This window comes from Struthio camelus, chromosome 1, assembly GCF_040807025.1.
Source record: "Struthio camelus isolate bStrCam1 chromosome 1, bStrCam1.hap1, whole genome shotgun sequence".
Classification (NCBI taxonomy): Eukaryota; Metazoa; Chordata; class Aves; order Struthioniformes; family Struthionidae; genus Struthio; species Struthio camelus.
The window spans coordinates 76,970,452-76,986,696 of NC_090942.1; the positions used below are offsets into that span (position 1 = coordinate 76,970,452).

General features: G+C 40.6%; 1 protein-coding gene across 6 annotated transcripts in view; it reads right to left on the minus strand.

Moving 5' to 3' along the window:
- The window catches only part of ITPR2 (inositol 1,4,5-trisphosphate receptor type 2), a 265,055-nt gene that overhangs the window by 207,114 nt on the left and 41,696 nt on the right, over nucleotides 1-16,245 (minus strand). For all 6 annotated transcript variants that reach the window (XM_068950023.1, XM_068950014.1, XM_068950029.1 and 3 more), the window contains 7 exons: nucleotides 13,222-13,337; nucleotides 11,956-12,042; nucleotides 11,107-11,265; nucleotides 5,496-5,594; nucleotides 4,927-5,010; nucleotides 3,893-4,039; nucleotides 2,466-2,561 (listed from right to left, as the gene is read on the minus strand). In XM_068950023.1, the coding sequence (XP_068806124.1) occupies nucleotides 2,466-2,561; nucleotides 3,893-4,039; nucleotides 4,927-5,010; nucleotides 5,496-5,594; nucleotides 11,107-11,265; nucleotides 11,956-12,042; nucleotides 13,222-13,337 (788 nt within the window). The remainder of the gene's footprint in view (nucleotides 1-2,465; nucleotides 2,562-3,892; nucleotides 4,040-4,926; nucleotides 5,011-5,495; nucleotides 5,595-11,106; nucleotides 11,266-11,955; nucleotides 12,043-13,221; nucleotides 13,338-16,245) is intronic.

Genomic DNA, 16,245 nt, shown 5'->3' on the forward strand with positions numbered 1-16,245 from the left:
ATAGCTTTATCATGGAGGCTTAAACAAAATCAAGTCATGGCAACGTGTGACGCTGTTGATAATCCATGCCATGTGTAATCATCCTGTGCTGCAAGAGTACAGATTAGTGTTCAGTAAGCTTTGAGCAATTGATTTAAAGTTAGCTCACGCATATTAGGTGTCTGCCTGCCTGTTCATAAATCTTTGATGTGGATGTCTGGCTGGTGTGTTGTGCCTGACATGTGAACCGTGAAAAATACAGTTCACAGATTTTTATTACAGTGTTACCTTTAATATCTCCAGCAGCAGCAGGTATTTTACACTTCACAGATACAGTAGCTAATGCCACTCTCCAATCACAAAATATAACCTCTGTTCAACCCAAATGCTTTTCCAACTTTTATGGTACTGTGCCAGTTGTATTCTCCACATTTAAAGTCTTCCTGATTAAGATTTCCTTCCCAGAGGTAGAACAGTCCTAAGCTCAGGTCAGCATTCAGTGAAGTGTGACCCCTCTTCACCTGAAGATTTTTCTCCCAAAAATCCCTGAGCACATGAGGTGTAACAGGAAAGGGAAGACCATCAGTCAGTCAGTCAGTATGCCCGAGCATTAAGAGGGCACAGTGGGGAAAAAAAAAAAAAACGCCTTTTCTGACGCTCCATTAGTCTTGCTAATCTGAGTAACGTTGCTTCTAGCAGGAGCATCTCAGTGTAAGCAGAGCAAAACGGGGCTTTGTCTTAGGTGGAAGTACTGGCTGCCACTTGAAAATATTAGCTAACGTAATAAAGGCAGGTGGCTTCAGGCAAGCCCAAGTATTACTACGCTATGGATACAGTAGTGTGGAACAGAATAATAAAGGTATGTTGGCCCACTGGCTTTAAAGAGATGATACTCTTCGTTCACTCAGACAGAGATTTCAGGCCTAGCAGAATTCTGACTTACACTGTGAGTTATTACACAGAGGAAAAAGCACAGTCAGTCTTAGATGGAAAATAAGTTACATTCTGGAGATCCATTGTTTATATTTTGACACCGGTTTTGAAATCATTAGAAATAAGTATAGGCTTGATAGCCCCTGCTTGCTCTTACTCTGAAATCAGCACAGGCTGCGAAAGGAGTTCAGAAGTGAAAGTAGCACTCTGGGGATACTAAGCCCTTGTCTCCAAACAAAAGTTGTATTGCTGTAACTTAACTCAATCAGGTTATAACAGAGCAAGTACTTTTTTTAAGAGATTCCGTAATACATACATAACTGGCTCCTGTAGTTGTAAATTTTCACACTCATGCTTGCAAGCATAAGCCAAAGTGGAATTCCACACAGACTTAACTAGATCAGTAGAAAAAAACTACTTTTCATTCCATTGATACAACTCAGACACAAAGAGACCTAGTACGGAATAGACATGACTTAAAAAGCCCACTGCTTCTTGTAACCACGGAAAAATCCGAGGCTCTGCTTTTTTAGAAACTTTGTGGTATCTGCTCTCTTCCAGCTTTTCAAGAGCCCTATTTTATTGTTAAGGACAATGATGTATCTTAAAAGATAAGCTGCTCTTCTGGGGAGTCACAACACCTGCCGTAACACAAAGTACCAGATAAGAACCAGACAAGTTGTAAGATCTCCCTTCTCCTCCTCCTAGATCCCCTGTTCCCCAAAAGGGGCAAAGATTTCCTCAAACAATTTTTTGTTCCATTTTTCAGTCAAGAGTGTAACAGCAGAACATGTCAGCCAGCTCTAATCATATATGCACAAGCATGACACCAAAAGTCATGACATCAATATATGACAAGTTTGTCTTTCTCAAGCTTTTATGGAACACAAAGAGGCCTTAGGCCACATGCTGGCTGGTATTTATCATAACATTGAAATCAGCACCGTAGAACTATTTTTTCAGGAAGTCTAGAGTCTGTGGGACAAAAAGAAATTACACCGCCTGAATTAGAGCAGTCTAGAGCACCCATTCTAGGGTCTGCACACTGACTTCTCTGATCAAGTTCCAAGACTAAAGATTTTAGAGTGGAACTGAACATGAGGTAATCTCTATATGGCTGCCTGGGCCAGCAAAGAACATTTGACTGATCACAACACTACTCCAAAAATCAAGAACAAATTGCAGAGAGACAAATGAATCCAAGGATTTTAGGTCTAAATATGGTAGACATGTGACAGTGGTGTTTGCCCTGGTGCCATCACAACAAGCAACACATCCAAGACTCAGTGGCACAGTTGAAACGCAGGTTAGATGTTGTCTTGTACTCACCTACTAGCGCCCTGTAGTTTAGAAAACTTTCCTCGCAACCACTGGATGCATCAATACAGCATGATACAGCACTGCACATCCAGTCCTCCCCATTCAGAGCTGATATGGGATTTTTTGAGGGACCTATGTTGTAGACCTATCTACTACGGTAGCTCTGAAGTAGCACAATGTGTATAGTACTTTGTTAGACAGCACACAACCACTCCTTTAATTTATGTTCTTACCTCTGCAGCTAAGTAGTTTCCAGTTGCCAAGTGCTTAAATCTAAACAAGCTATTCCATTGCCCTGCCCCTCCCCGGCAAGGGTCATGATGGACAACCTAAAAGAAGAAATACAGATTTGTAATCATGCTGGAAGTCCTCAAGATCATATTTAGATCACTGACAATTCTTACAGCTCATCCAAACTACTGTTCTCTTAATTATACTAAAGGAGCAATCATGCCATACCTACTGCTGCCAATATTCCAAATAAAAATATGTAAATTGTATAATTACAAACAGTCTACCGCAGAGAAGAATTCTGTGCTCATGCTAAGCCCGTCATCGATAACTACTTACATTTACTTTTCACTGGGTGCCAGCAAGTACGACTCCTATTACTTTCCATTAATCTACTTATTGCAAACATGATGAGCCAAATTTTACTTTAAATTGCTCTGGCAATGTCTGAAGCTCAACGAAGTAAATGTAGCTGCTCTACACCTACAGAGGCACTACTTAAAAGTAGAACTTAAACCTTGTTACTTTGTTTCACCACTATACCAACTCAATTTTTGACCACACTGGGGCCTTTGATAAATTCCCTTTCAAGTGATTAAATGTCCCCATATCATCTGAAATATCCAAGGATTTTTTTTTTTCTTGCTCTTAGCTGAGCTGCAAGTTATTTGCTACCTTCAAACCTAGCGGCACCTCCCTCTTCTATGGGGTAATGTCAAATAGCCAGAAGTGCAATAAACTCCGCATATTCAATATAGTCCTTACTCAGGCAAAAATCAGCCATTTGCCTGAGTCAGGAGCTCTTTTTTTTTTAAATGCATCATTTGCCCAATGCCTAAGAACTTTTGGGTGCATGAATTACACTACTATAATGGCAAGGTTTTCAGACATACCAGTTTCCAATGTTACTCAACTAACCAACGCAGATCTGCTAGATATCTTGTGAAAGTCACTCCCATTCAGCAAAGACACCCTTATTCAACCTAACTTTAAACACACTTATGCGACCTCCTGCAGAAGAAGGGACTCAATCACATTTGTGAGATTTCTTGTCAGTCGCCATCAGTTTCAATTTTCTATATCACAGAAGAAGCCAAATATAAACATTCAGAACTCAGGATACATGAATATCATTCACTTGCTTTGATAAAATTGCACCATTTACATCAAGTCTGAATTTGACCCTTTGCCATTTCAGCACAGCTATATATAGTAGGAAAACATCCGCTCTCCACACATTTTCACAACAGTAAAGCATCTTTTCAGCGTTCATCCTACACAAACTGCTTCATAAAATAATAATAGTTACAGGGAGGTATATGATGATATCAAGTGGCTAGGAATGATTCATGTTGTGGTAAAGTATTTTTACTGAACCCTGGCCTTCAAGTCCTAAAATATTCATAAAAAGGAAAAAAAAAAAAAAAACCTCTATTTCCCATAGTGCTTTAGAACTTGTTGCAGAAGTGGCTGATTGACGCAATGTAGTACGAAGGAAAATATGTTGTTTCTTCTCATATTCATCACAGGTCAGAAACTTCTCTTGCTCTGCATGAAACAATCTGACAACATCTCCCTAAAGAAATATAAAAAGAAGCACGATTAAATGACAGGCAAAGCAGCAGGATCAGTGCAGGAACTGAACAACCTGCTCTGCCTTGCCCTTCAGCTCCATCTTTGCATCCCTACCACAGTCTCACCTTTTTTCCACCCCAGAAGAAACAAAGTACTTCAAAAACATCTGCAACTAAAACCAATGCCTCCTCCCTGTTTCTTCCACTGGCATCATTTTTGCTTCCTTCTGCCTCTCATCAAAGCTTTAAACAATATACCCACATTAGTCTAGACAGTTGCACCATTTTCCCTTTCAAATACTTCCTTCAAAGCCTGCTGCTACTTGCTGCCTACCAAAAAATAGCTAGTTGATAACAACTAATTAAGGTACAGGTGAGGACAACTGATATTTACTTATTTAAAATGAAAATGTAAACAATCTCAGGGAGTGATCTGGAGGCATGAAGCTGTGCACACCATTAGCTTTGATAGCTACATTGTCTTATTACAGCTACTGTCATCTTTCATGCCTTATTCCCTCCTGTAGCTTGTTATACGTGCTTTTAGTATCTTGCCTTAAACTGAAATGTCACAGCTATTCTGTATAGAGCCCTCATCATTCTGCACTTGAACTTCATCTTTGTTCACGGGTCCTCAGCTGTCCCTGGGAGGGGAAATGGGCTGGAAGCTAACACCTTCCAGACGTTTCCACTTAGTAAGACAATAACACAAAGGAAAAACTGTCTCTGGCTGGTGAAGGACAGTAGTGAGGGAATCCTTGACCACTCCACACAGTCTTAGTTTCCTCTTTTATACACCATGTAATATTTTATCTACAGCACAATTAAGCCAAGTATGGCATGATTTTTCAAACTTGAAAAATAATTAGTTTAGAAAAAAAATACTTACTCCTTTCAGTACATCATCTCGGTAACTACTGAATTTCATGAACAAAGTTATTTTCCAGCTTGTGTTACAATTAACAGCATTCACCTTTGGGAAGAAACACAGTTACAGTCCTAAGGGTGTTCTTTTCTTTTTGAGACATTCTGTTCTTCTGAATGAATACCTTATGCTTAGTGTGGCAGCGGCCATGGCCTACAGGTTAGTACAGTTCCTGGCATGGGTCCTGAAGCTCTCAAGGGTTAATTAATAGCAATGGTGATGTTGGAGAAGATTTAGTGGGCAAAACACTATTCTGTCTTCTGCCTACCAAAGAAGGTCTGAAGAGCTGCTGAAAGAGGAGTTATTCTTACACCAGTGAGAGCTTCAGATCGTCAAGTAAACCTCAGGAAACTCTCAGTGCCAAGCAGAATTGTGCCAAGAATACGTACGTTGCACCTTGCTTTTTTGTGGTCAAGCTGGAATCAATGTGTAGTACTGGCATCTAGCCTATGATGGGGTTCTGGGTACCAGCAAAAAACTTCACCAGTAAAGATACTTCAGAATGGTAATTACCCCTCCTCTGCTGAACCCACCTCTTTGCAGCCGGGGTTATCTAGAAGCTCAATGTTGCTGGCATGCAGAGGCTGCCCTGCATTTACTGGCATCAGTACAACTTTGTCTCCCACGACAACCTGGAGGTCAGAAATAAAATGCAATTTAGACCTATATAATTATGCAATAAAATGAAGCAGTGTTACATATTTAGAAAACGATTCAAACGCATGCTCTAGGAATGGCACTTGGTGAATTTATGTGCAGACAATTCACACACCAATGGAACGTTCCTTCAGGCAGTTCTGTTTGCACATGCCTCTGCCATTTGCCTGGGTTCAAGACTTTACACTAATGAATCCTGGCATTCTCAGTAAGCATGCCACTCAGTTCAGCAGGAACTCAGGATCAGTGAAATACAGAAATGAACCTATGAATTCCAGATCCTGAATTCCAGGAGCAGATCTATCATCTAGAACTTGCATTAACTACTCTTTATCCCATACACTGCCAGTCAAAGAGCAGGGAAAGCTTAGAAAATAATCTGTAGTCAGACAGCAAGGTTCTTTTCCCTTTCTTGCTGTCGGCCAAATTTTTCACATCAATATGACTTTCATTTCACAATAGCCTTAAAAATTTGCCTGAGATAAGACTTTTTCAGCTCAGTGAGTCCCCACTCTGTGGGCCAAGTTCTGGCAAGTGTCAGGAGAGACTCAGGAGCACTCTGATTTAGACCACCTGACCGTGATCTGGAAAGGAACATAAACCACTGGAAAGCGAGAAAGACAAACACACTCCACCCTCTTTCCTGTTACTCCTTAAATGCTTGGTGCTCAGCACAGGCACCAGGTACATTAGCTAAGAGATCTTCTCTCTACAAGAGGAATTCATAGCTGACTCCCTGCAAGCAGATTCCTACGCCCTGGCAACTTTTTAGCTATATACAGACAGGGAAAAACAACATATGACATTCTTCCTGATCTAGGAAGTGCTTGACAAGCACATATGGAGAATTCAATTTATACCTGAGAGTGGAGCTCGATCTACATGGATTGGTTGGCACTGGTGTCCTGATTTGCTTATGTTGGTCACAGTAATTCTAAGCACGTACACACATGACGACAGAAAGTAGCTAATCATGATTTTTGCTATATTATATGCGGTAAGAGCCATGCTTTTTTGAGGGGACATAAAAAAACAAAAATGGTTTCTGCATTGATCAGCATGTTTCCTATGGAAAAGGAGAGCCAAATTCAGCCTCTTCTGTAACTTCAATGCAGATAAATTTTGCCCATTTATTGCAGGGGTGAAAAGGAAGGTAAGTTCTTTACCAATACAATTAAAATAAACAACAGTAAGAAAGATAGTGACATCATGCTCAAACTACACATAGAAATCCTATTGGATACAAATAATGAGAAAAAGTTCACTAATGGAACCCAAAATAACGATGACAATGTGCCTTTATGGTGCATTACTTATGCAATACATTCCTGCATGCCATGCTTCACACAGACATTACTTACAGCCCGTTTTAAGAAGTTAAGACCAGACAATTCACTAATCAAAATAAATCACCAGGCTTGCATCCTGCAAAGTGGAATCAGGACTTCAAAATTATTGACAGTACAGTTGGATTATAATAAACTAATTACTCAGAGAACATATCATTGAGCATCCTATTTAAAATAAAAAAAGGACGAAGGAGGGAAGGTATGTTTAAAGGCAAGACTAACTGTCATGGAAGCAATCAGAGGAAAGGAGAAGTAAATAGCTCTAGGCACACATTCGGGTAGGAACTGTTATATCGGGTCAAGGTTTCTGCCTCCTTCTCCCACCCTGCTCCAAATCCACATCAGAAGCCTGCCCTCGTGCCAGACAGCTCTGCCAGCTGCCATGGAAGCAATGAGATGCCCTTTTTCTTTCTTCTTCTTCATGCTTCTGACTTCTATAAGCGGTTGGGATGGAAGGGGCAGGTTTTGCTCTTCAAAATTAAAATCTACATCCGCTCTTTCTCTTCCTCCTTAGCCACCGTTGGGCATAGGCAGGCACAGTATGCTGCACAGGACCAGCAGTCAGGTAATATCTTCAAAGTCCCTTGCATTTCTTCCTCACATGTACACACAAATTAGTTAAAGCTGCATCTGACACACTGCTTTTGAGGATTTTATTCCTTATTCCTTTGACAATATTCTTGTCCTTTCCACTATAGGTAAGACCCCTCCAGGGAATGATGAAATTCATGGTGAAGCCAATGAGAAGTCAGTCTTTTAATTCAAGAACAACCTACAAGGCCATTCAGTCTTGGACTACAGCTGGAGTTCCTCTTGCACAAGGCAATTCCTAAATTTACATAACCATATTAGTCTACATCGCGGTGGATAGAAGTTGAGAGTGAGAAAAGCCATAACCAAAACTCATTGCATCCTGTCTTCTGGGAGGCGGGCCAGGGCTGGCATTACACTTTCAGTAATTCTGTGGTTGCATATAATCTAAGTAGGCCCACCTAACAGCTACATCTACACTGCAACCAAGAAGCAGGAGGGAATACTCTAGCACAGGTGAGATATATTGCAAACACTGCGTATCACAAGCGGTTATATTAGCAGCCATGATTTCAGCCTGGACTAACTATCCAAATAGATTACCAGCATACCTGTACAGCCCACACTGAAGGCTCTGCTACTCCATTTCATTGCTTTTGTGTTATAACCACACCTGCCAATCATATTGCTGACACATGTCAAAGACTGAGCAGATCAACAAAACTTTCTCACAGATGGCTGGGCATGCCCTGAGTTCCAGGCCACCTGCCTCGGCATGCTGCAAGATCAAATTTTCAAACAGCTGAAATAGCACAGGACCAAAAAGGCAATCTACACAGATCTAATCCTGCTACTAGTGCAAATTTTGCTACTCAGTCTAACTGGAACCAGCTCTGGCCTTAATCAATCAAATCTCCTACTGAAGGACAGTTGAGTTATGGTTAAAGTCTGCAAAAAAAAACTGTAGTGTGATGATCAGTTACTGTGAATTTTCAGCAATATTTTTCCATTACTTTTTGACTTGCATAACTAATCAGCTGCTAATGAAGTTAAGCCACTGATTGATCAGTTAAAACACGTGCCAATTACCAAAAAGAATTGTGCAGTCACATCAAGAGTTCCTCCTCCAGAAAAATAATTTTTTAAAACCTTTTACAAGACTAAACAATGACTGTGACTTACCAGAAAAGTCACACACACGCTGAGAATTTCCTGTATCATAGCTTCCCCCACACTTAACCACCCTCTTTTCTTTTAGGATATATGGCATATTTGGATCCACCTTGCCTGGGTTATCTGACATCGTAGCAGTCGCTCAAGCAGTCAATCAATAGTTGCTTCTACAGTTCTAAAGATGGATTCTGTAAAGACTTTCTAAACTGTCTGTCATTAGAAAATTTCCTTTTTATTACTTACTAACTGAAAATAAATTTTAAAAAAATCAGAACTTTCCAAACAGAATAAGGGCCTGATACAACAAGCTAAGTTTATACATTAAGAGGTCAGAAGAAAACTACATGGAAAGATACAAGTCCTTAAAAAGTTAACCTAGTGGGTGAATAAAGTGGCCCTTGCTTATATGATATTAGGTGCTTTGTGAGACGAGCCTCCCCAAAACTAGCCTTTGAACAGGCACAAGTCTGTGAGTAACTGAGAGGAAAGGAGTGGGTACAAGGCTGGATCCTCTCTTGGTCTGTGACAGGCAAGTGAAGGCTTTCCTATACCACCTGCTACCTCCATCCCCCTTACTGCAGCTGCCTAGTATGTGTTGAAGGGGTGGGAACTTGCCAGCGCAGTCTTGAGCAAGCTACCGAAGGACCAGCACTGGAATTTTGCAAAGAAAATTATCAGATCTATTTGGGTCTGGTAGAAGGAGCAAAAAAAACGGGTCTCAAGTCTTCCTTCTGTAAAACACAATGGAGAACTCCCAGCTCTGAAAGGGAGCTCCTGGTGACAGAAAATGAGCAGCAGACGGGTTCCGGAAGAGGTCATTAGGTTGGGAGAAAGTCTGACAGTCTTCCACGTAGCCTCTGTAGTAGAGAGCCTGCCGAATATAGCCCCACAGGGAACAGGCTAGGATATGGAAGTCTGCAGAGGGATTCGCCTGTGGAGCGCAATGTTACACTGCAGTGGTCTGCAAACTTTTTAAACCAATAATACCGCTTCCAAACCTTCACGCTTCTTATGTGCCCACAATTGCATCAAATTAAATCAAAAACTCTACATCCTTGCAGATGATTTTTAAGGCTTAAGATCATTCTGCTCTTCTCAGCTGTAACGGCCCATGATGGCTTTGCAGATCACACTTTGGGAAACACAGGTCCCCGCTCCAGAGAGCTTGTTACACGTTAATTTCCCAGGGATGAGGGCATGGGAAATTCAAAAGATGCTGACTTGATGTTATTCTAAGAAATTAAGCCAAAACCTTAAAAGAAAGAAGTCATTTTCTTCTTGCCAAAGATGGAAAGGAACAACAACTTAATGTTTGATCCATGACACTTCTTTTCCCCAGTTGAAAAACCATGCAGAGGTGCCCCAGAGGACTACTCCTGTTTGCTCCTTTTCTCTGGAAAAGGCTTGGGAAAAAGGAGAGAGGTTTTTACATACCCTTCTGATCACTATACGTAATAGGGAACGACTATGACTTTAGGGGCTTCTGACCATGAGCTGGGAAAATAATCCTTCCCTTCCCCTCCCATTATCAGATTGCCAAGAGGAACTGCAAGTAACTGCACTCATCCTGGATACCATCCCAAAGGCCGGGTAACCACTAAATTAATGAGAGAAAATATATGCAAAAACACACAGGCATTCTTGTCTGTGATGACTACCAATGAGAGCTCTGTCATGGGGTTTTACTTAGTACTTCATAGGGGACAGCAGCCGAACATTCCCATCCAGGTTTACGATATAAAACCACACAAGTCTATCATGTAGTCTTCTCAGAGGTGGATCCGAATTTTCACAGTGGGTGTTAACCAAGCCACAGGAGGCTGAATTAAGGACTGAGTTTTGATCTCAGGGCACAAAGCAAGGAGCTCCCCTATATATTCTTCCTCTGACCAATACACAGGACTCTCACTGAAATCTACCCAGAAAAGACCCACAAGCCCATCAAACTCAATTCCTAGTCACAGATGTCAATCTTTTCTTGACAGAGGATATAGATTGAAAAATAAATCGGATGCATTTTCTAGAGATGTTCTCTGCTGACTTTTGACAAAATTTTGCCCAGAATTTGTCAATTCAATTAGACCCTAAAGGCTCTTTAAAATAAATAAATAAATAAAACACTTTACCCTAATACTAAATACGACTTATTACCAGCTGTGTAAATCAGTATATAACAGTTAAAGTTAGCAGAGATGCACGCATACAGGTCAGCAGAGGCTCAAACCAATGTGGGAACATTTCAGATCATGTAACTTGATAAAAGTTTCTAGTTGCACATAAAAGCTAATAGGCAAAAAAAAAATGTTTAAAAATATTTTCCTTTCTGAATTTGATCTTTCTCAATTTACACTAGTAGCAAAGGGATCGCGTATCTTCTGGAAACCTTCTGCTTTCTTCCTACATTACCTCTTTTACATTCAGTATTTTCACGTACATTGTCACCTTCACTCCTCAGTTTCCAAAATGGCTGGATATAAAACCAGGATCCCTCATTCCCTGCAGCATCCAGAGACACCCGCATAGCATTCTTCTCTAGCAGAGCCGGCAATCTCTTATTGACCGTGAGGTATTTGTTACTTTTTATATGTAGCAACTGTGAACAAATAGTAATGAAAATATTAGGATTGATTTTTTAATCTTCAGTCAAAGAGGAAGCATGGTCTTCCACTCTATAGTGATTTTTTCATAACATACATAAGCAAAGACTAAATAAAACTAAAAGAGAGATATTAATGTATATCGCAGTTTAGGAAAACAAATGCTATATCTCAGATGCAGAGGAAAATATCACTGATCAATTTTACAGAATATACTATACGGGTGGGGCGAGGGTCAATAATAGTGCTGCCTTCAAGAACTTCATTTCCATTACAGGAAAGTCATACTGTACTTGAGGACGTAACTTCTCTCTCATTTATATGTCGTGAAGCACAAATGACTGCAGTGATTTAGAAGGAACTGCACAGCACCTCTACAATAATGATTTTGAAATAAATCTTGAAAATAAAAGACATATTTACATTCAGATTCTAGACTGCAGCAACAAAAACTACATATAAAATTTATATTATGACATATTATTTAAACATGAATATGCAGTACTTCTGGTAGTCTTTAAAAGAGACAGAAAAACACAATATTGTAAACTTTACCAAGTTCTGTTTATCTGACCCTTGACAATCCAGATTACAGTGGTTAGTTTCATTTTCACCATAACCTTGACATGAAACAACTGCTTCCTTTTCAGCCCTGAGAGAAGACAGATGTATTTCAATGGGTTTACCTGTATGACGTTGCTATATTTGACAATTTCACCCAACAGCTTTCTGTTCTCACTTTCATTCTGCTTTTGCTCCAGTTCTGCTGCATGCTGCAAAAGAATGATTATTTCTTTAAATACTACAAAATGAATAGCTGGATTCAGCTACTGGAACAGACAACATATAAAGGAAATGGTACCACATTAAAAATGCCTTCTTCAATCTGCAAGCATTACTGTACTGAAAATATAAACCATTTAGCACCCATCTCTTGCTGCAATGTGCTTTCTCTACTATAATCACCCGGATCCAGTATAACCACTCAGGTTTTTTTTTACCCGCAACAGAAACTCCATCACAATTTATGGATCACACACAAGATGCATGCTATCACACTCACCAGGTAAAGTAATTCTAGGTGCTTTATTTCACCTCAAAGAGGGGAAAAGAAGGGTCTATGATTAGCTTCATTCTTTCAATACTCTTTTTATTTGTTAGTTTTCTAATTACATAAAAAGATATGGATTTTACATATAACAAAACAAATCCAACTAGTCACATGTTGCGAGACCAAGGCTAGGCACAATCGTCAGGGTCAAATACAGCCACGGAACCAACCCTCAGCTCCTAGCTCTAACCACTCTATCACCAGCTATAGCCACAGAGCATGTGGCTCACAACAGCCTCTCTATTGCGCATGAAACCATGTTTCAGATGACCATGCTTCACTTGGTGTTAAGCATCCCATTATAACATCAGGCCAGCTCGTTTTCAGCGACAGAAGTGTTGCTCACTCCACATGCCTTGCACAAAATAGAACTTGCCCAAACTGCTCAGGGAAGAATCACCTAGGCTGAAGGTAAAGAAAATTGCCATCCTGAGGAACTTCCAGATTAAAATGCGGAAAATACTTCTTTGCCCATGCCTCTGCGCAACTCCTCGAAAGGAATTCTAAAATAATTACATGATTTAAATCAGGGCCACTCCTGCTTTTATTAACTCTATTTTTACTTTATAAGCAAATATTACTGCTTTCAGAAGTTTTATAGCACAAAGGCACAACCCCCTAGCCCAAAGAGCTTACAACCGAAAGTGAGAAAAAAAAGCAGAGTAGGGACAATAAATGCCAGTCGAGGTAGGAGAGCTAAGAGAGAAGAATATAAGGTTGCTACAGTGGCATAATACCCCTCATGGTGGTTCCCAAGGCACTTGTTACTGTTCTTTCTCATTCTATTGTTATTCTACAGCCTGCAGATTAAGATAAGATTACAAGTACAGATGTCTCTTACTTGAAGTTTCTTCAGCAGTGCTGCTTCGGTATGGTTTCCTTGTTTGGCTTGTTTGGCTTTCCAGTATTGCTTCTGGGCTGAATATCGGTTCATAGGACACACCTTGAAAAGGCAGTCTGTAGAAGATTGAAAGAAATACCCATAAGTAATGTCAAAAGATATTTCCTTTATTTGTAAGTATGCTTTAGTTGTTTTTCTTCTTCCAGAAATGCCTCGATGCCACAGTGTTCAGATACAGTCAGAAAACAGTTTGACGTAACAATACCAGAAACGGGAACAGAATATCTGAGGCGATCATAAATCCTTCAGTGCCTCACACACTCCCACTCCGAGCAACCTCTCTGCAATCCCTGCAAGAAGTCTAGGCCATGAGCTTGCAAGAGGCAAAACCATATATTTTTTTATTAGTACTCTTTGCTGCAGCACACCTTTACAGATGCATTGTTTGAAAGTATGTGACTTCTGAAACCCTGAAAAAAAGTCTCCTAGTTTCTGTATTTCACACATCTGGCTACCCTGCTCCTTCTGGCAGGGCTAAAACAAAGGATTATATGGACATTCAGCTGCAAGCTATCAAGAATGTTAACATACTGTTCTGTTCTACATGTGCCTTCCCTAAGATTGATTCAAAAAACCTAACAGTATAAACAATAAAGTTAAAAAATGGAACTGCACCTTTGCTTTCCCAACATCTAACTGATTACAGCTGAGAGTTGTTCATAACTCTTGGCTACCTCACAGAAGCAGGGTCACTTCCAAGGTTTTAAGCTACTCTTCACAAAACAGTCTTGCCACCACTCTGCCATGGCATAGATGGCAATTTTCACTGGCTGAGGCAACTGTACACTCCTGCAAACCCTGCTTCTGCACCACCTGAGAGTGGAAGTCATCCTTCCAGAACCCACTCATCCAAATACAGCTGCCACACAGCCATCTGCCACTTCTGTCACTGCTACCCCATAGGGTTTTTTGCATTTGCTACAGGCATTTTAAAGTTATTGCTCACTTTTGTTTGATTTCCCGTCAGAATACTCATTTTCAAAGGAAAACTAAGTAGAATATCTGAAGCATATACTCCCACATTGGCCGTCATCACAACTCAACAGTAAGAGCTAACACTCGTCCAAACAAGAATATACTCCCCCGGCATTCGTGTCAGTGAGGTTCCACTGTGACTTACTGGCTTTAATAGTACTCATCTTCACCCCACATTTGGTAAACAAAAAAGGCATATAAATAGAAGACAGAAAGACAGACAGACAGATTGAGGTCACACAGGAAGTCTGTGATGGCACAGAAACTTCACCACTGATCTGAACGTTTCCCAAATTAGCACCTCAGCTACTGGCCCACCTTTCCTTCCAACCGGAACATGACACCCCCAAGCACAGCGCACACCTTACTAGCAGTACAATTTCAGGCTGTGTTAAAGCGTGAGAACCCAGAGGTTCAGGCAGTGCAAACAGAAGTAACCCGTGTCCACAGGCAGTCCGCTACCAGATAGACCAGGCAGAAAAAGGGTAGGAGAGAGGGAATATCATCAGTTTCATTTCACATGTTGTAAATAGAGACAGCTCAGAAACCTAAACGATTCATCCAAGTCTAACTTATTTTAGAATGATAAAAAGATAGAGTCACGCATGCTCTTGATCATCAACTGTTCTAAAAGCTAGATTTGAAAGATATTTTAGCTAGCAAATACTGATAATTGCCCTTTCACGCTCTACACGTATCAGCCAGCAAGAGGAAAGGAAGGGAAGTATGAATTGTCTATCAGATTTTTGCTGTGAGATTAATAAGAAAGTATAGGACTGCACGTGTATTACAGTGTGAAACTCTTCTCTGCCACGGGCTGGGATTACAGATGTTAAATGAAGACAGGTCCCAAATTATTAGCCCACCATATCCAACTGTCATGGAGAGCCAAGCACTCTCTGAGGATTAATCCACGCACGGAAGAAAAAGACCTCTGAGGATTCTCCTCTCTTCTCCATGTGTGGGTCTCATGAAGGTAGAGACTGAAGCAAGCAACTACACCTACCTGACTTGTAGCCACCTAACCATGGCACAAGTTAGAGCCAGGTAGGAGTGGCAACATACGCTATTTATAGGAGGTTTCACTCCAGGGCAAGATTAGAAATAACAAAGTTCCTCTGCTGGTCCCACAAGCACCTCTTGCAGCCTCGTACATCCCAGACTGAACGGAAGCAGCAAAGTCACTTCTGCCAATGGTCATCAGACAGTTCTCTTGTACAGAAGAGACTCTGCCAGACCCTTTGAAGGCCACTCTGCACGGAATACAACACAGAAATTGCTCCTTACAAAAATACATAAAAGAGGAGACTAGACATGCTCTAGCTCCATGTAAGTAGCATTAAGTGCTTATTTACCACTGCACTTAACACAATTAATGGCATGCAATCACACATCACAAAATAATTTTAAAACAGCCTTCCCTACCTTCAGCTCTCCTGCTACCTTCTCAGAAGAGATTCTCTTTCCAGCAACATTGTACAGTCACCCTTACCTCTATTATCAACAGTGCTGCAATATGAAATAGCAACCACAACGTCCACGCTAACTGTATGTTCCAGGTTCACACTGCATAATTGTCTAAATGCCCTTTTTGTATTTACAAAGCTTGCCTGCCATTTTTTAGATACAGTAGAAACCAGTCACAAACAAGTCACTGACTAGTAGACTAGTAGAATCTAGTCACAGTAACATAGAAGTCAGCAGGGGAAGCTACGGCAACGACACCAAAGTCATGGTGTAGGTTTTTAACCACTGAGTCAGGTCAGCAGCAGTTTTTATTTTGCAATGCTATCTACTCACTATCTACTTCCTGGATCAACTTCACATCTACAGTTGCTAACCAGGGCTAGTTCTGGCCCTCCAGTCCAGCATATGTGTAAAAGTCCCATATATCATACACATGACAAGAAATATTTCTTAACTCTCCATTCTACCCTTGTGAGTGGAAATTCAAGTGTCCAATTCATAACCTCTCCGTGGGAGATGATA